General features: G+C 41.9%; 1 protein-coding gene across 1 annotated transcript; it reads right to left on the bottom strand.

Moving 5' to 3' along the window:
• Window positions 1-623: 623 nt before the first annotated feature.
• Window positions 624-19707, bottom strand: LOC132326206 (melanopsin-like). The gene is made up of 9 exons (XM_059844132.1): window positions 19574-19707; window positions 17701-17834; window positions 16009-16212; window positions 15409-15580; window positions 13449-13604; window positions 12296-12403; window positions 6723-6897; window positions 4352-4501; window positions 624-1010 (listed from the first exon to the last, which is right to left on the bottom strand). Exons 1-9 carry the CDS (start codon window positions 19705-19707, stop codon window positions 624-626), a joined length of 1620 nt encoding a protein of 539 aa, XP_059700115.1.
• Window positions 19708-20596: the final 889 nt, after the last annotated feature.

Below are 20596 nucleotides of genomic sequence, written 5' to 3'. Positions count from 1 at the left end.
CTGAGGTAAAATCCAGATTTCTACCACTAAACTTCCGAGGATTGGAGGCTGGAAATCAGCCACTTCCCAGTGAAAAACTACCAGTTTCTTATGTTTAGCACGCTGCCTATTTAAAAAATAAAACACAGCAAAAACAATGCTGAGAATGATTGGATTAAGCTCTAGTTGAGGTCATGCAGCCATCTGCCTTACTGCTGGGGCTGGTGGAAGCTGCGGTCTCATGGTGCTTCCCATTGCTGTGCAGAGCAGAGCTACCAAAACAGGAACGCTGCTCCATGTGCAGATAGCAGAAGCATTCAGCAGCTGACCCAGCTCTCAGTCATTTCCCCTGCTGCTGGCACCCCCACCAGTGGCAACAGATCAGGCGGCATCCTTGACCAATGCCACTCGATCGTGCTGCCACATCTTCCACTGCTCATTTCCTGCAGCACAATCTGAAAGAAAGCCTGTTTCCATGCCTGAGCTGCTTTGGACAAAGATAAATCTGGAGGCTGCCTAGTAACTACTATAAAAACATTCAAAAAACCCCTGATGATCTAACCTACAAGGCTTCAGTTATTTGGTATAATTAAGTGGAGAAGACGCCAAGAAAATAATTACCAGAAAGTTTTCTTTTGACAAACCTAGGATAGAAATTTCTCAACAGCTTCAAGGAACTCCACGGATGAGCTAAGCTCTTCCAAGTCCAGCAGATTGCCCTTTTTGTCATGAAAGTGGAATAATTCAGTCTCATCCTCTTCCAGTTCTTCCCGAAACAGACTGGTCTCTGAGGTAGGAATGATGATGATGCGAGGGACTGCATTGCTAGTGAGAGAATCCACAACTCCATTCACTTGACTTCCTTGAGTTGCCATATGGAAAGTACTTGAGTCTCCACTGGTGACACTGCTGCTATTCAATCTGACAGGCAGAGAAGTTGCTCTCAGGGAGCTGGTCATGAGTGGTGCAGAAGGACTGGGTAGGACAGGCTGCCCAAGCACCTTCTCCAAACAGCTGGAGGAGAGCGAAACCTGGAGCAAAGACATAAGATTTAGCACTGTCAGACACCATGAGGCTGTGGAAAACAGTATTTGGAATATTCATTGCCACTAGTCAATATCTGAGCCACCAGGCCAATTTTCTAAATACTTGAATCATTAACTTGAAAGAAAATCATGATGTGCTAACATGTACTGCTTGGAAAGCAGAATGTTAAATGGAGCAAAAGAAGATGTAGCAGAGACTGAAAAGAAGAAAAAAAAAGAAGAAGAAGAAAACAAAAGCTCATACTTGTGTCTGACTTATTAAATCATTAATGAAATGGTATTACTTCATTTTTAACACATCTTAGGGTATCAGGGTACTAGATTATTGCACTTCTCTCTCTTCTCATGGAAGAGATCTCAGATAAGACTCAAATACACTTCATTCTTTATTTTTCTAAAATTTTTTCAACCTTGTGACAATCTCCGTCTCTCTCCAAATGGCTCCTGATACTACCTCAGGGAAGTTGGTGGCCTTGCATTCACAGATTGGAAAATGCTTCCTCCAAGAAAGAAGCAATAAAGACTTTCTTTGCAAACAATTTCTTATCTGCCCATTTTGAGAGAATTCTCATTTCTAACTTGGCTCTGATGGCAAGTGTTCTTGGCTCTGTGTTCTTTCCATAAGTCTTGTGCACAGTGTGCAATTCAGAGTCAACTACATAAGCTTTGAAAGCATCAGTTAATATTCAAATACACAGGCAAGGGAAGGCATAAGTAATCAGTTTTGTCTTCTTTAAAAAAAATGACAAGGTGATATAACCACTGTGTCAGATGGAGAGATAAGCTGGAAGTTCCTCCTTTCTAGAGAAAACCAATATTTAAAGTAAAGTGCAGGTTCTACTTCATTTGCATATGAATTCTTACAGTTCTGTGTCATTCTACTCCACAAGCAGGAATCACTCACAAATCCATACTGATAATGATTTCTCCAGCTGCTCTACCTACCAAGCGGAGGGAAGCATGCTGTGCTAAAAAAAGTGGTTTAAATCAGTGTGACAGAGAAGAAAAGTCCATTCTTCCACATGAAAGGTAATAACAAAATGAAAAAATCCAACTCCAAAGCCACTCCTCCCTGTTCCAAGTGCTGTTTACACTGCAACAGAAGGATAGGTTTCTTTTGGATGTGGCTGGCACAACACCCACTTACAAGTTTTTTTAATAGTTTTCACATTGAGTAATTCCTTGAAACAAAACCTGGATGCCGAGGGGACATTTGACCACTCTTCTTTGAAATCAAGTATCCAAATCCACATTTTAATACTTCCAGAAAAGCCTCTTCACTGCCATGTTAAATTTCCAGGTGTCAGCCTACATCAAGTTTGTTACTATCATAACTGAAGTAAGTCATGGGGCTGGATCATATCTTTGTGGCAGCACAGAAAACAGTCACGTGCATCTTTATGCTTTGGAATGCACCAGGCCTGGGACACTGACTGGCTTGTCCACAACTGAGTGTTTTTGGAAGTACTCTAATTGGAATTCAGTCAAAGACAATCCAGTAATGCCATTAAAACATTAAAATAAATATAAAAACTGCATTGGTGCTTATTTAGGGTTTGTTGGGGGTTTTCTTTTTTTTTTTTTTTTTCCGCTTGAGGATAAATGGGTGGTCTCATTGTGAAACACTCTCACTGAGCCTGAGAAATAAATATTTACTCGGATAGTATGAACAGCAATGCATTGCATTGAGCTGCAATGAACACACAAAGCATCTTCACAACACACAGGAGCCTCTGCTGAAAACAGTGAGAAAAGCAAATGAGGCTTTGAACACTCCATGTAAATAAACTCCTCATAGCTCAGTGAAAGCCACTGAAAGTCTAAAGGGTTATTTATCAAAATAATTCAAGAGATGTCTTTCAAAGGCAAAGTATAGCACATGAGCCTTCTTGTGGGCTACACATTTGCTAAATTCCAGATACAGATATATTTCTTTTATGACTGAACTGTTTATGCAGACCACCTGAGATTTGCTTCCCTTCTCCTTCCTTGTGAGACCAAAAGCCAGTTATTCTCCAGAACCTGGAGACAATATCCTTTGCCACTTGGCTACAACCTTGGGCACGCTTGGCTGCTGACAGAACTAAGCAGTAGAACTAAGTAGTAGATTTGAGCCCATGTTGCCTGACACATTTGAAGCTGCTGTTTTTCCTCCAATACTGTTCACAAGAGTTACAGGAAAAGAACAAGGTTTCTCAGGGCTTGATCTTAGTGACACACATGAAAGAAGACAGGACAGAGGCATGCAGGAACTGGGTCATTGGGTGGCTGGAAAATGTCAGAGCAGTTCCTGCTTTAAACTATGCTGTCTCTAGACAATTACCATCAAATCTGGAAGGGAGCACTGGTGACAGAAGCAGATGCTGTAGCTGCCCAAGGTGTGGGTGTTTGTCCACATGCATTAGAGTAACCCCATGGAAGGAGGTTACTACCCCTTCATCAAAAAAGGGGTGTTACACAATCCAGGCACATACAGGGGATTGTAAGCCACGTCAGTCTTTCCCTGGAAAGGCAGCACTGGTGTATGCCTGACACTGTGTCATCCATGAAAGAACTCATTTGGAAACTGGAGTTACAATCTGGCAGAAGCTGAAGCTGACTCATGGGTGACCTACTGCTCCCATCAGGGAATGGAGGGCTCCTCAACAACAGGACAGCAAACCTCCGTGGTTTGGCCAACGAGGGTGATGCATCCACAGAGGATGCACTGAGTACTCACCATCTGCTCTTTCAGTGAGGGAAGGGTGGCAGCTGCCAGACTCTCCCACCCTTAGGGAGAAATGGGAGTTTCTTTCTCATCTTCCCCCTCAACAAAAATAAAACATTTTAATGTACACTGAAAAGAAGGAAAAGGGTGGCTTCTATCATGTCAAACTCATTTTTGCAGACTTGACTTTACTCTAAAAGGAGACTGCCACAGTATGGACACAAGGACCATGATGGACAGAACCAAAGCTGGGGTAGATTAACAGGCAAAGAACTCATCTTCTTCCATCTGATGCTATTGACTATGCCTTAATGCAGCTTCAGAGCTATAAGCACAGCTGGCTTTCCAAAAACAGGCAAATATCAGTGAAAAAAGTTAATTAGGCATTACTGGCACTCACATTTGTCACACAAACACACACAAAAAAAAAAAAAAGAAAAGAAAAAGAAAGGAAGAAAATAAATAACAGTAAGGAGAAAGAGGATGTTAGAATCAGTATCAACAAAGCCCACAAATGAAACAGCTGGGCATAAAGGCTGAATTATCATTCCAGAGATGATGCCCTGCAGCAAGATTAGCACTAAAATGGAGAGTCCTCAGCTGAGACTTTTTTCTGTACCTTTTGGGCAGCGGCTGCATCGCAGCTGCAGGTCTTTGGGAGCAGGTCTCTCTTCTCTTGGCTCAGACTTGTGGAGAAAGAATGACTTCGGCGAGGCTTCAGCTTCTCTTGAGCTGGCTCCACAGGGTCAAGCTCTACATTGCTCCAGGTCTGATCACAAATTGATGAAAGATTTCAGACAGTTGCATCCTTTCTGAAATTCTTGTAAATTCTCAAACTCTAGCAAAACCCATGCACATTCACAGAAAAGTAAAGCCCTTCTAAGAAGTCTCATACTCAAAACTCCACTGTGGGGAGGCTTTATTTTCAGTCTTGTCACTTTCCCTGGATTACTTTGCTTGCTGACCAAAAATAAAACCAACTTGGAAATAATGAAAATTAATTTAAATTCTTTTCACCCTTTTTTATCTCATTGCTTATGCTACACTTACACCTGCAGAGGATCTGAATTCTAAAGATAGGAGCCAATACAATCAATCTGTTTATTATGTCTTGTGGCATTTTGTGTGACCACCAGCTGATACAAAACCATGGAAATGGACAGATCCAAAACCATGTTTGCATGCATTCCAGCAGAATATCCAGAACACCAAGGGCTTCTCAATCTGCGTGAGCCTGTTGATTCTACAAACCCTCATTAGTACATGGGAGGCAGTGGCTGACCTTTGCTCTCTCTAGTTTTCTAAGAGCATGTCAGTAATGAAGCACAAATGGGACACTGCAAAAGTGCTGTTCCCTTTATAGGCTTGGGGTAAGGCTGTCTGTCATCCCTTACTTTGTGGTGACTTTTTGACTGAGTATCAATAAGATCATTCCACTCCAACACCAGCTTTTAGATATGGATAGACAGAGGCCAGACAGGCAGACAGACAGGGCTCCACACAAATGGGAAGATAGTGAGTAGTTCCTCTGCATCATCTTGCTCATACATCTATGTGTGGGCACCTGTTTATTTCCCCTCACCTGCTGAATAAAACTCCTTGAATGAAACATTCCTTGACATGAATCACAAATATGGTTGTTCCCTTCACTAGCATTTACACAACACACAGAAAAAAATGTTGGTGACAACAGCTGCATCTTTTACTGTGTTCCTGGTGTCATTTCTTGCCCATCAATGTTTTATTGGAGCCTTCCAAAATTTCAGCCAGTCCTGCTGTCATGCCAAAGCCATCAAGCTTAGCTTTTATTTCAGCAGCTGCTGTTTCAGCTAAAACCTCTACAGCTGCACTGAGCTGTCAGTTGCCCCAAAGGACAATTGCCTTTGGCTGCATCTACTCAGCACAGCACAGGGCTGTGCACTGCTAACAGCAGAGGTTTCAAATGAGATTCCTAAGCCAAAGCTGTGCCAAAAGCTGAAGCCTCCTACCCTCATTATCCTGTCTATTTAAGCAGCACCTGCATCAAAATACATGCAATAACCTGCTAACATGAGCAAACCAAAACCAAGTAGTGACCATCAGTGAAGAACAGAAAGCTTCTTGGATCAGGATGATGCAGCTGAAATTACTTTATTTGTCACCAAAGGAGTAATGGGAGAAAAAATAGGTTTTTATACATAAAGGTATAAAAGGTATACCTAAGATTTATAATTTTGTGAGAGGTTACTGGTGGCAGCTGTCACTCCGGGAGGTTTCTGATGCCCAAACTGAGGGGGAGCAGCACAGGTCCCCAGGAGGGCCAGCCCCAGCCCAGACTTTGCTGTGGCTGCCATCCCCCTGAGGAGCCACCTTCCCAGCACCTCTGCAGGCAGACAGCTTCTTGTGACTGAGAGAGGCTGTGAAGAGTGTCAAGGGATTCTTTTGTTTCTATCTCACTCAGTCACCAGCCCTACTGACACTGGGGGTATGTTCCTACAAAACACCCCACCACGCTCAAGGGGCAGGAGCCTTTCACTCCTCATGGTTAAAATCCAGGTAAAGAAGTCAAAAATTTCCCATCCTACAGAAAGTGGACTTATTCTAAAATAATAAGAGAGCTTTTGGATAAGTTCTAAAACTTTGGATGGAAGATTGTTTTCTTGTCCTTCAGGCCACCGAGATACCTAACATAGCCAGTAGTTGGTGACACAGGGAGTGTCTGACAATGGCTCTCTTTATTTCACATTAAAGACTTAATCTGAATATCCTCGGTCCCAGCAGGCATCAGAACCACACAGATATGCTGGCCTGAATGCTTTTTCTGATCATAAATTATCATCCATGAACTTCCAGCTTTGCAGAAATGACCTTACATGACCAAAAAATTTAGCTACACTCTTCCCCTTCCCTTTTCTGTTCTCTAATTTTGAATATGTATTTATAGTGTTGCTTATTTAAAGTCTGAGAAATGTTATACTCACTTTCTTTCATGGAAACAAGAAAAGACTTACAGCTTCTCCAGTAGAAACAGAGGAAACACAAGTGCTCCTAGTCCTGCCAGCAAGAGAGTGGTGGCTGCAGAGAGAGGTCCTGAAGGATGACTCATTTATGGATCCCCTCAGGAGGTCATTCTTTGATATTCGTATCAGGAACCTCAAGCAGGGAACAGCTTTGTGGATGGTTTTTCTGAGGGAGAATGTGAGAAGAAAAAAAAAAAGCCAAACCTGTCACACTGAGGACACAGCTTTGAAATTCATGTGGTGAAAATGCTGTCTCTTTCCATCACCTCAACACAGCTTCTGTTTTGATTAAGGGGGTCTTAAAGATTACATGCAAACAGCGCGGTAGCTGGTGCAAACAACTCAACAGGCTGAAAAGAAAGTAACAGGTCCTTCTGGGCCTTGTGTCAAAACACACACGAAAGAGCTGCATAGGTAAGTGGTAAGAATTGAAAATATCTTGAAACGCATGATTGCATATGGTTTATTTAAAATGTTAACCCAGAAAATTTCTGGGCTTGTTGGTAAAAGGTCTTCACTGTGCAAAGGCACAGAATGAGTGGAAACAAGGGAAGAGGAAGAGGGCCAGAAGAATCAGATGTTGTTAATTATTTGTATCACAGCTACTGTAAACTCCTATTGAAAATTAACACTGTACAAGCATTGAGGAGAAGGATGGTCTAGACCCCAAACCTGCCTTATTTGTTAAAAAATAATCTCAGTCATGATTGTGTGAGTCTATTTCTCCTGACTCCTACTGTGGCCCTGCATGGAGCAGAAGTGTCCAAAAGCCTCCCCTGGGCAATGCCAGCTGGCTCTTCTCCTCACAGGGCAATGCTAGTCAGAACACTTCATTTGGTGTAACACTTCCCCAGCACTACCCAATCCATTATTTAAGCCCAACAGATGAAGCTAATGAGGACTAAAAACTAAATGAACAAGTCAAGAAGTGAGGCATCAGCAAGGCATATGGCAAGGAACTGATGCAGGGGACCATGGATCGCTGGGGGATGTCAGTACATTGACTTGACACTGAGATGCAAGTCAAGCAGATGCATATTGTAAAGTATATTGTATTGTAAAGTATATTGTATTTTGTTTCTATATTTACCAGGTTTGTTAAATAACCAGGACATTTTAAATCATCATTTCTGTTCTCACAAAAGATCACTCGTGTTAAAATTTAAGAGACATGAAATGAGGTCACTTGCTTGTGATCAGAAAAAGAAGCCCACCACCACCAAACCTCAATATCTGGCATCATCACCATGCTCTGAATAGTTCTGCCTCTCTTTCCTCTGTAGTGTCAAAGGCAAGTGAACAGCAGCTCTGTGTCTGCTCTGGAGATGAGGACTGAAAAAAGCTGCACCATCATTCCTGATCCTGCCCAGATGCCTGCTGGTGACCAGACAGGGTCCACTGAACTGCTTGGAGCAGAAGGCTGCTCACATGGTGCTGGGTAAAAAAAGATGGTTAATGTTGTGCACAAAATAAAAGGTCCTGAGAAAGGGTTACAGGACACGAGAAAATGTCAAGCCCCCATACATTTCCTTTCAGGCTGAAGACCTCAGTCTGGTGCTGAAAAGCAGCTGCCAGCATTTTTCCCCAGCTAAGCTGAACTACTTCCCTCTGACAAATTCAAGTTTGTGTAAAATACACCATCCCATTTATTAAATGGGGTTCAGCACAGAGATCTCCTAATGAGGGAGATTCAGGAAATAGATGTCTGATGGTGAATTTTCAAGGAAAACATATGAATGTCTTGAGGGACCAGAATTTCTATTTTACTAATATTTGGGAGGAGTATTGAGGGACTTTTTGCTGGCTGGGATCAAAGTACAGATTTTGAAGGGAGTTTTAATATTGTATGTGTGAAATAAAAGGCATAAACTGAGGTACTTATTTAATGATATTCCTATAATCTGAAATAAAAGAGTGACTCTATATAGTAAGAGTAATATAGTAAAGTGACTCTTATATAGTAAGAGTAATATAGTAATTGCAAGCAACTTTTAAAGCAATACAGCAACTCAAAGTTATTTGCGATTATTCATAATTTATGATGTAGGAGTTTTGAGCCAATATTTTTTCTTTAATTCTGCTTTGCTTGGGAGCCAGTTGGAAACATGGAGTTGCAGAATTTCCTGTTTGCTATGAAAGAATGATTCCAAACCCAAAAATTTTCAAAATGTAAGGGAGTTTCTGCAACAACTTTAACACAGCAGTGTGTTAGAGTTATTGTGGAACACAGAGACAGCACACAAGTTGCTAAAGATGTAAGAGCTTTCTTCCCCACAAAAGAGCATTTCACAAATTAAAACTTTGAGTACATTCCTCACTTATATTTGTTTGCTCCTGTGAGTCCTGTTGAGAGGTGTTATTCTCCTTTCTGCTGGTAGGTAATGAGTGGGCAGGGGGGTGGGTAGATAAGGAGGAATGTAACAAACTCTCAAACCAGTTCTTAGAAGCCAAGTGCTAGCACAAAGGTCACTGTTACATTTTCAGTTACATTCACTATAATGTACATTTTTTTCCCTCTGTTGTTTAAGGTAAGGAAACCCCACAAAAAGGCTTGGTTTTGTTGGGATTTTAAGATGTGCAGGGTCAGGAATTCTCTGTGCAAAAAAGCATCTTGTTTTGCCAGTGGATTGAGCTGGATTTGAACACTTTTGATCCTGATTTCTGGATGCCTCTTTCTAGAAAGATTTGGAAAATAACAGATCTAATTTGGTTCAGTAGTTCCAATATAAAATGACAAATTATCCCCTGCTCAAACCCTTAACCCTTTGGCCTGAACAGACTGGCCCATTTATCTGTGCTTGAATAAATTACTTTCAAGGCATAATGTGAATAATTAGAAGATTTGGAAATTATCCAGAAAAAATAACCTTAACATATACATTCATTTTTCACCGTTGAAGCAAAATTGGTCCTGCCAACATATTTTTACCAACTGACTTATTAGTGTACGTAGGGTTTTTTCAGTTTTGAAACTGCATTCTTGATTCATCACAAGGGACCAACATTACTTCTTTTCCTGACTGGATTGCTCCCAAGTGCATGAAATGTCTTCACAAATCCATAAAATTTTCTCCTGTTGATATGTCTAGAAATACAGATTAGAAAGCAGGGAAAAAAATAAAACAAGATAAAAACAAGATACTTATAAAGAAAATGTCTGAAAGCTTGTTGTGGCCTCCAGTATTTTTTTAAACAGTCTTAAGAAGCCAATGCTGATAGGAAAAAGACTGACTGAAGCAGTTCCCTGTCACAGAGCCATAGGATGGTGTGGGCTGGAAGGGATCTTTAAGGAACCTTAAAGACCATCCAGTTCCAAGCCTGATGCCATGGGGAGGGACACCTTCCACTAGACCAGATTGCTCAAAGCCCTATCCAACCTGGCCTTGAACACTTCCAGGGAAGCATCCCCAGCTTCTCTGGGCAACCTGGTCCTTGCAAAAATAATAAACTGAACACAGTAACTTTGGTTCAGAAACAAATAATGGGTACAAAACACATCAGCCAGCCATCAAAACTTCTCATTGAACATCTGCAAGCCATCAGAAACTAGACATTCTCCTACTCTAAACTAAAATGCTCTGCAGACTTCAAAAAACTCAGATGGTTTTTGAAGGATGCAAAAAGGTGTTGTGATAGCAGACATTTTCAAACAAAATATGTCTCCAGAATGGAGAAACAGGGATTTGACAGATAAACCACTCAGTGGAAAAGGAGCAGTGTGGGTGGTCACACCCAAAGAGTTGTGGTCAGTGCTCAGTGTCCAGGTGGAGCTCAGTGAGAGTGGTGACCTCAGGGCTGGGTGTTGGGACCAGCCCTGTTTAACATTGCTGTCGGTGACAGGGACAGTGGGATCAGGAGCACCCTCAGCAGGTTTGGTGATGACACCAAGCTGTGTGGTGTGGCTGCCACCCTGGAGGGGAGGGATGGCATCCAGAGGGACCTGGACAGGCTGGAGAGGGGAGCCCACGGGAACCTCAGGAAGTTCTGGAAGGCCAAGTGCAAGGTGCTGTGTGTGGGTCAGGGCAATCCCGAGCACAAACACAGGCTGGGCAGAGAATGGACTGGGAGCAGCCCTGCCCAGAAGGATTTGGGGGTGCTGGTGGGTGAGAGGCTGGACATGACCCAGCAATGGGCACTCACAGCCCAGAAAGCCAGACGTGTCCTGGATCATGTCCTGCATCCAAAGCAGCGTGGCCAGCAGGGGAGGGAGGGGATTCTGCCCCTCTGCTCTGCTCTGGTGAGACCTCACCTGCAGGGCTGCAACAGCTCTGGGGTCCCAGCACAGGAAGGACATGGACCTGGAGCAGCAAGTCCAGAGGAGGCTGTGAAGATAACCAAAGGGTGGGAGCACCTCTCCTCTGCAGATAGGCTGAGGGAGTTGGGCTGATCTGCTAGGAGAAGAGAAGGCTCTGGACAAGGCCTTACAGCACTTTCCAGTGCCTGAATGAGGGCTACAGGAAAGATGAAGAAGTGTTTCTCACAAGGGGTAGGACAAGGGGGAATGGCTTTAAACTGAAAGAGGGAAGGGTTAGATTGGATATGTCCCATCCCTGGAAGTGTTCAAGGCAATGTTGGATGGGGTTTTGCACAACCTGGTCTTGTGGAAGGTGTCCCTGCCCATGGCAGGTGGTGAGAACTTGATGATATTTAAGGTCCCTTCCAACCCAAACCATTCTATGATTCTACAGAATTATAGGGTGAAAGGTTTTCACCCTTTTTGAGCAAGTTTCGACCAGCCTTCTGAGAAACTTTCACTTTTCTTACAACCACACTGTCATGCATCAGACATCCTAAACAATGAACTCAATTTCCAAATCCCAAGTCTGAGGCGTCAGGCAATGGAATTTACCAGCTTTTCCACTTCTTGGGTGAGATGAGCCTCATACTAACGACTAACCCTGCCATCTAGTGGTATTTATACATTTACCACATTTACCACCATGGCATCCCCATGTCTTCTCAGAACTTTCAACACAGCATCACTTTGTGAGAGCTACGCTTTGAAAGACTTGCAAAAAATTCTACAGGTATGATGGATAGCAGTTCTGTTACAAGTATATCCCCTTGTTGGAATAAAGTATTTTTTGCTGCCAGTGTCCCAAATTTTTTTGTGAAAAAAAGCTTCAGAAAACCAAACCTTGAATATATGCATATTGAGGTGCTTGAATTGGTATGGATGTGATTGTTTTGAGCCTTGCTGGGATTTTTTTCTCTAGAGAGTGCTCTGCAGTGGCTGTCTCTGGTGTGATGAAAGGTGACCTGAGCATCATCTTGTCCTCCTGTCAGTCATGGAGTTGTGCAGTTCCACAGGGCAGAGCAGGGCCCTGAGGGAGAGGAAAGGTGAAGGGAAAGACTGTTCTCTTTTGGCCACTCCCCAGGCCATATCTGGAGTTGCCATGTACCAGCTGGGTCTGACCCCTGGGAGCCCATCATGGCCTGGACAGCACAGGAACATGGAACATGCAGTGCACAGGGTGAGGCTGAAGGAATGAGGGTAGATTTCTCCATGTAAAAGATCCACATTTGCATGTACAGTTATACACATACCTATACATTTACTGTACCTGTATCTTGGGTGAATTATTGCATAAATGATGGGGTTGTAGATTGCAGAAGCTTTGGCAATAACTGCTGGCACAGATTTGGAATATGGTGTTAGACTGTTGCCTCGACTAAAACAAAGCAAAAACATTACACACAGCTATGCCATGGATTACATGGATACTACATTACTAAAACATATTACTCTTTAAAATTGGTTTTGTGCTATTATCTTTTTATAAGAAATTTTGTAAGAAATACACCTATAAAGTTGATTCATTACAACGATTTCTTTGCTCAGAGGAAAGGTTTGAATTTGACAGCATGTACTTGGTTTCGTTCATTTAAAGAAGACCAAAGACATGCAGCAAGTAATTTTAGGATGACTAGGAACACAAAGAATGTTTGTTCCCTGATTCTGCAAAAGCCAAAAATAAAGAAACCCAAAACCCCAGCAAAAGAACTCCCATTGTGGCCACCTGGGAAAAGTGAATGGCGATAGAAAAATCAAACCTAAAAAATCTTTCAGCAGCAGCATGTGTGCTGAACAATAATGTGTGTCAGTGACTCAATTCCAAACACTGTAGAAGGAAGAGAGGACTGGAAGTGGTTTGAAACCAATATTTCCCTTTAGACTTTAGGCTCTCACAGCCAGTCAGGTGTGACCAATGTCAGTGCAGCATAAGCACAGTCAATATCATGGTATCACAGAATGGTTTGGGTTGGAAGATACCGTGAAGATCATCCAACCCAACCTCTCTGCCATGGCAAGGACATCTTTCACTTGATGAGCCCCATCCAACGTGGCCTTGAAGAGTAGAACATGCATTGATAACACACCAGTGTTGTGAAAAATGGGTGGAGGAGAGAGCAGTGGATGGAAGGAAGGAGGGTATTAAAAGATAAAGGAGGTAACTCCTCCAATTTATACAAAGAAAGTATCATGTGGGAGAGAAAACATTGTGTACCAAATATTAAAACCAAAAAGTCATAATAGTTTTAAAATGCATAGACAAATAATCCTTTCTGCTTTATTCACAAGGATATGGTGAAGAATGAATATCAGCTATAATGTAGTAATTATTTAAGACCCATTCAAAAAGGAGATTTGCCTCATGTGGATGATAGTACTAATCTTATTTGCTTAACCCCTGCTTGGATTCCTCTTCCACTTACCCTGCCCAGGCAATCAAGGTGACACAAGCATATGGAGACCAGGACAAGACAAACACAATGATGACCACAAAAGCAATTTTTGCCAGCTTCCACTCATTCTTCATGGACTGAGAGAGGTAGGATTTCCGGCTGCAGGACCCCAGCTTTTCAACATCTCTGTAAGGGGAGAAAATACAGATATTTCAGAAGGATAATGAAAAAAGCAATACCTCTAATATGTTCTCAGCAATATGCAAAATGAAGTAAATTTCTTATTTCACCACTCTTACTGTTCTATTCTCCTCTGATATTTAAAAACTCTGGAAGGTAATTAATGTGGTTGCAAGTGTTGTGTTTGCTGTGAGCCTGAGCCAGAACCCCTGGGACTACAGGACAGGAGTGCTGTGTCCTTATCCCTAACATGAGGAGGGTTTCAAGTTGCAAAGACACAGAATTTGGTATCTCTTGCCCTGTGTTGCTTTTAGAGGTGGAGCAAGAAAAGGCACAGCTGGTTGGGAAAATCAAGACTTATGTCTTTTCCTTTTCGAGGAAGGAACAGCATGCAGAAATTCCAGTTCATGAGGTAACACAGGCTGGAATACCCTGACAGCTTTGAGAAACCTGTCCCAAACACTTTCAAGGACATTTTTACTTACCTGTAGATTTATTTCTGAAAGAGTATTTCCAGTGGGAGGTACAACAGGCAGTCCTAATATTTTTGTTATGAAAAAATCAAATTCTCTTCTCACACCAAAAACCCCACATTTTATTTTTAATGTTTTATATAGGTAGGCATTTTATATTCTTTAGTATAGAAATAACAAATTTTACATATTAGTGTTGTTGAATGGAGATATATTTCAGGCTGAAGACATTAATTACCAACCAGAAGGGTAACAAAGTCTCTGCTGGCACACTGTAAATATAGAACAAAAATCAAAGAAACATAGAATGGCCTGGTTTGGAAGGGAGCCTAAAGATCATCTAGTTCCAGCATGCCTGCCATGACCTGAGACACCTTCAGCTAGACCAGGGTGCTCAGGGCTCCATCCAGCCTGGCCTTGCAAAAGGCATGGGAAAAGCTTATGTCCACTGTGCTCCATGGGTGTACAAGGATGCACTCCTTTGCTTGGTATCAAGTATACATACACAAAGCACAATAAAAACCAAAACAAAGGCCAAAAAATAGAGTTCAGAAAGAACTTCATTTTAGACATTTATAAATGTACTTATAAAAGAGGAATTTAGGCTTATGAAGCAAAATGATTTCAACAAGTGCCTGCACACAGGAGCAGAGAAAAGCCATCAGATCTGATGAGACAGCTGAGCAGCAGGAAGGACTCACAGCACCAGCTAGTGTTGGATCGGACCAAAGATAAGCCATGTACTCATTAGCACAAAAATAACTGATAGAATGATGTTAGTTTACAGATCTAACACCCTGCTGATTTTTCATTTCAAATACAGGCCAAAAATTTTTTGGGGAAAACATATGAGCAAGCATAGCCAAATATTGTGCATGTAGCTGTGATGCTTGAGTGAAGCACAATGGTTTTTGGGATGCTTGCCTTAAATAAAACTGTCAAAAAATATGAGGACGGTTTTGTTTATAGAGCTGCTCAAAGACAGATGATTCCCCCACTGCTACATGTTTTTTATTATCCCTTGAGGCTGAAAACTGCTGGAATACACAAGGACATTGTTTCTTGTAGTGCAAATCTGAAATGCAAATAACTCAATCCAAGTGTCTGACGTACTATTAACTACCACAGTGGAATAAGATTAGAACCACCAGAGACTTCTACTCTGAAACTCATACATCCATTCCAGTTTTAAATTGGCAAAAAATGGTTCTCCTGTTACAGCTGTCAATTTCAATTCAGACTAATTTTTAATTCAGATTTTTCTGCAGCTAAAGAAACTGAGAAAATCTCCTTTTACACAAAAAGGGATATGTACTTCTTTCAGCTAGATTACTTACCTGCCAGTACGCCTTATGGCCAGGAACATCGATAAATAGCAGTGGAATATTATTACCAGGGGGATAAAAAACACACAGCAGCATAAAATCATGGTGTAGCTTCTGTTTGCAGGGGAGTAGGTAACATAGTCCCACGTACAGGATATCATCAAGCCCTCAGGCACATAGGAACCTGTGGAATACATGGAACACATTATTCACACATGCACCCAAAGTTAGAGCAGGTGCTGATGCAGCCACTAAGAGCTTAAAATAAACCCTGTCCTGGATCCATGGCCTTCAAGAGCTGTGCCAGCCAAACTACACATCATATATGAGGTCTGAGAAGTGAGTGCCCACGTGGAGAGGAGGCCCTGGCTACAGAACTCTCAGGTACACACCTAATACTCCATTTGTAGGTTGTTCTGCTTTAACACACCTGGGTGTAGGGGGCAGAGGTTTGTGCAGTGCAGTTGGTGCAGATATGTGCTGCAACAACAATCAGGTAGTGGCAGGGCATCCTCACGAGGACTGAGAAGAAAACTCATTATTTTACACCCCAAGCAAGACTGCAAAGAGCACACAGGGAATGCTAGGGGAGAGAGAGAGCAGACAACATACTCCAGCCGAGGAGCGGAGCCACGCTCCATCCCAGGGAGTAGAGCCACACCAGGGCGATGATCTGCACGGTGCGTCTCTTGGAAGTCCACTGGATGGACTGCAGGGGCTTTGTGATCACCAGGTAGCGGTCCACAGAGATAGCCAGCAGGGTCATCATCGAGGTTATCCCAAAGAGAGCCCCGCAGAAAGCATACAAGTTACAGCCTGGAGAAAGAAATGGCAATGTCAGGGGCTTTCTTGAAAAGAGGCATGCCTTCTCTCAGAGCTCATTGCAATAAATCTCCCTGGTTTTTTCCCTGCTCAGGTCTTCTCTCTCAATAGAAGCATTTTCTTAGCTTCACATTTTCATAGTTATTAAGTGTTTATTAGAAAAGGATAAATATAAATAAAATACAAATATATGTATTTAAACAAGTCCTACTTCACTGCAGGCTGCAACTGGGAATGTTTGTCAATGGAAAACTGCCTCAAAGAAAATCCAATCTAATTAAAGTTATATTTTCCTGGACTGTTGCCCAATATATTGATTTTAACAGGCTGCAGCAGACATCTGTCTGTTAATGATGGATGGGTGGTTCAAGAAATGACTTTGGTTTATGTGGCTTAAAAATGCAGAAACGGTTTAAATTTGGTGACTAAGAGACCAACTGTAGAACATAGCTCCAACTCTTATATTTAATGGCAGTACTTTTTAAAAGAACTGACATTTTTTACATGAAACAGACCTCTTAACCCCCTCTGCATGCAGGCACTGCACAACCAGATGGAAAAAGTTACGCTGAATTTAATGGAGCAACCTGTGGAAAGATCATCCATTTCTTGAAATCTTGTATTGCTCCATGTGGTTATAGACAAGACCCCACCAGGAGTGACAGGCAGCAAAACCACCAGATCCAACCTTAAAGCAGAATTCTAAAATCTATACAAGTAACTTGCAACTAAGGACCAAATCCCACTCAACCCAGATCAAACGCTTCATTTGTGACAGCATGGTAATTTGCACTAATTTTATCTAAGGGGATGAGCAAGACTAAAAATATCTTCAAACTAAGGCAGAGTCCCTTCTGTGCTGCTGAACAGTACATGGTCTCTGGGCTTGCTCCACCATTGTACAGCCACCAGTGGGTGCAAGTTTTCATCCATAGTATGATGAGGAGCACCAGCCAGCACTGAGCCTTCTGAAGTTCTTGCTATACCCACGTTTCAGCCTTAATTTCAACACAGATGACCTTTTCTTTCTTGCAGTTGGAAAGAAAGAGTCTTGCATTTGCTGTCCTCAAACAACTACTGTTATTTAAATCTCTTAATTAAATATGATATTCCTCAAAGCTTGCCAATGTATATCAGCATGCATTTCTAAATGAAAGCAGTAACTAGCCCTCAAAATGATACAGAAAAAATATTTACAACTTACTAAATCTTTTCTACTTAATTTCAGTAAACACCTCCCTTACAAGCTAAAGGGTGACATGATTACATGTGGATCTCGACTCCTTCCTTTCCAAAATCTGTAAGATAAAAGAATTACAGCTATAGTACAAAACATGTGACATCACACTGACTGACGATGTCTGGGGCTGTGACTCAAGAGATTCGTGCTGCTCTAGCCGTGGCACAAGCCAAGGCTGCTGTGGCTGAAACAGGGTGCAGGCAGCGTAAAGCTGGCGAGGTGTGAATTAGTGTGAAAAGTACCTATGTCTCCAAGTATCCATTCTCTGTGCAAGCTGTTGACAAAGCACATGGGTGCCTGAGAAGCCGACATCAGGAAGTCGCTCACAGCTAAATTCATTATAAAGTAGTTTTGGGGAGTCCTCAGCTTCTTGTTGCTTAAAAACATGAGAAATACATAGTTTTAAAAAGACAAAGTGGAAAGTTAACTTTATAACTTTGCTTACTAACATAAACAAATACTGTCCAGGTTGGAGTCGATGGTTACTCGCAGTGAATCAATTGCTAATCATCGGTCAATTACTGCAGCTACAGCTGAAGTCATTTCAAAATTATTGAAAAGACCAGGGGCCATATAATAGATTGTTTCCTCTTCAAGCTAAGGAGAGTTTCAGCTGTCTTGATATATATGGATTTGTTCAGAAGAGCAGTTCCCTAGGAGTGCTCTGATATTGATTGTGCCTTGCACTGCACACGAGGAAGATCCGAAGAAAGTTACAAAGCCAAAGGATCTGCTTTGGTGATACTTTAAAAACTGCTGACCTGAGGTGGTGTGTTGACACAGTTGGCCTGAAGTGGTTGACACAACACTAGCTAAATGACTTTTTGCAAAGTGCTACAGCGTGAGCAGAGCACACACAGAGATATGGAGAAAGTGCTTTTGCTTATAAACATCTCAGAAGAGAGAATGAAACCTATCAGTTGCAGATGAACAGACAACATTAAACACCACAACAGGGAGTGTGAAAGCAAAGGTCTGCAAGCAAAGCTTATCCAAGGAAAACAACTGAAACCTCTCTGATGTGCTTTGCAATATCAATATTTGCAGCTAACATGAATTTCTTTCTTCATGCTGATAAATATGGAAAAAGAAAGTGAGAAAGCCATCTCAGTGCTGCTGCAATTCTAATAAATTCTGGGGTCTCATAACTGTGTGCAAAAACAAGGTAAGAGAGAGTACAGAGTTCATGCATTCCCAGGTATTAATCTGCCCATGCAGACATTCCTGCTTTGACAATTTAATGCTTTTATTACACCAGCTGAACCACACACATTTAAAGAAAAATACAGAGCTTGTGCTGCATTTTAAAAAGTCATGAAGGTATCTACGGTTGTGGGGAATTAATTTTCTCTAAATCATATTAGAAGCCGGTTATTCAAAATAACTAATTTATTTGTCTTAAACATTTAAGAATAGGAAACTAATGCTTGGTTCATAACCCCACTGATGTCTCTAGCATTGTAAGGCCCTGCTGCATCACCATGCATAATGACAACAAGTAGTGAATGCAGAGGATTTTGAAATCCATCATTACATTAAGGGACAGAGGGCAGATGTTTCTTTTTTCCATGAGATTTTTGCATACTCTAGCTGCAGTAGCTTTGGCTGCATATTACTCTGCCAAGAGAGCACACAAACTGACAGAAATCCTATGATCTGCCTGAAGCAGGAAATACACTGGTGCCATGAGCTCATTTCATGTAGCAGATTGCCTTCTTGGTCCTTTCAGGACCACTGGGCTCCTGCAAAGAGAGTCACTGTTTGTCAAGTATTTGTGCAAAGGCTACAGGGTAAGTGAACAAGTCTACAGCTGCGAGACTGTGGTTTCTACCATTAGAAGTATTAAACCATTCTTTAAACTTTCAATTGGAAATTGTTTAGAGAACAATTTTTTTTCTCATTTTATTTGATTATTTAAACCATCAGGAATTTGCACTGAGGTTGTCGATGCACATGGATGTGTTTTCATCCATGTAGGGTTGCCTTCTCCTCTCTTTCCCCCCCACATTTGTTGCCATTAGATTTAACCCCAGTGGAAAGCAATGCAGAAATCTGCACATGGGCACAGGTGAAACTCAAGGCCTCTCAAATCAACCACAAAAGGAATTTTTGTACCTGTAAAATGCATAGAGGACTAGGAGGTTTCCAATGATGCCAATGGAGCCAATAATGAGCACACATGTTCCTACGGTGTAAAGAACATGACCAGGGATCTCTGCCTTGGTCACAGTGTGTGGCTGGGTACTCATGGTCAAACCCTGAATGGAAAACAGAGGAAAAGGAAAGGTTAGTCCATTTGGGACCTCTTAGTCCATGGAACAGATGCTCAGGCTGTAGGCATTCACTTCCACAGCTTGTGCAAATGAAATACACGCTTCTGAGTTCTTTTCACATCCCCTGTAATCAAGTTTCCCTCAGGTAACTTTCACAATTTTGACAGTAGACATTTATCTTAAGAAAAGAGCAACAGAGAAAGCAGACTGGAAAAGACAACTAAGGAAGTTATGATGATGATGATGATGATGATGTGAAAAAGGCAAAGAAGCATGAGCATAAAACTCATTCTGGGTAACTGCTGCACTCTGGGGCACAGAGCTGGCTGACAACACAGACTGACAGCAAGAAATAACTTGTCACAGTTTGGTTTTTTCAGGAACAATGATATCAAATCCCACACTTATAACCATTAAATCCCCTGGGTCTCCCCAGGTTCACTGTACACTAACTCGGTGCTACAAAACCTGGGAATTCTCCATGCAAAAGAGAGGAGATGAGAGGTATAATAGCAGCACTAGCACTGCCTATGTGAGAAAACATACATTGAATAGTCTTGACACCTCTTTCACTGCCCTGTATCTTCAGCACATGAACAGCCTCCTTCTGTATTTCTTCTTTTTTTAATCAAATTCAGATTTATCACTGGCTACATTCAGCAGCAAGGCAGCCTACAGCTAATTCACTCAGCTCACATTAGCATTAGCAATGAGAAGAATCCAAATTGCCTCGTGGAGATTCTTATTTACCAAGTTACAAGCAGCTAAGCCTCACACTCCCAATCAGATCTGGAGAGCTGAGTCAAAGGTGTGACACCTTGCCACAGCTGGGTCCCTGTTTCACTTCACCCCCTTCCTCCACTGC

This window comes from Haemorhous mexicanus, chromosome 4 (genome assembly GCF_027477595.1).
Source record: "Haemorhous mexicanus isolate bHaeMex1 chromosome 4, bHaeMex1.pri, whole genome shotgun sequence".
In the NCBI taxonomy this organism is placed as follows: domain Eukaryota; kingdom Metazoa; phylum Chordata; class Aves; order Passeriformes; family Fringillidae; genus Haemorhous; species Haemorhous mexicanus.
The sequence above is the reverse complement of the archived record's forward strand: the minus strand, read 5'-3'. Positions and strand labels throughout refer to the sequence as shown.

What these genes read in the sequence shown, in the direction of transcription:
- LOC132326206 (XM_059844132.1), bottom strand. Translation starts at nt 19,707, where the DNA reads ATGAGTACCCAGCCACACACTGTGACCAAGGCAGAGATCCCTGGTCAT. An exon ending in GTCCTCTATGCATTTTACAG is followed by an intron (nt 17,835 to 19,573) that starts GTACAAAAATTC and finishes CATGTTTTTAAG; the next exon opens with CAACAAGAAGCTGAGGACTC. An exon ending in GCCATAAGGCGTACTGGCAG is followed by an intron (nt 13,605 to 15,408) that starts GTAAGTAATCTA and finishes CTCCCCTTACAG; the next exon opens with AGATGTTGAAAAGCTGGGGT.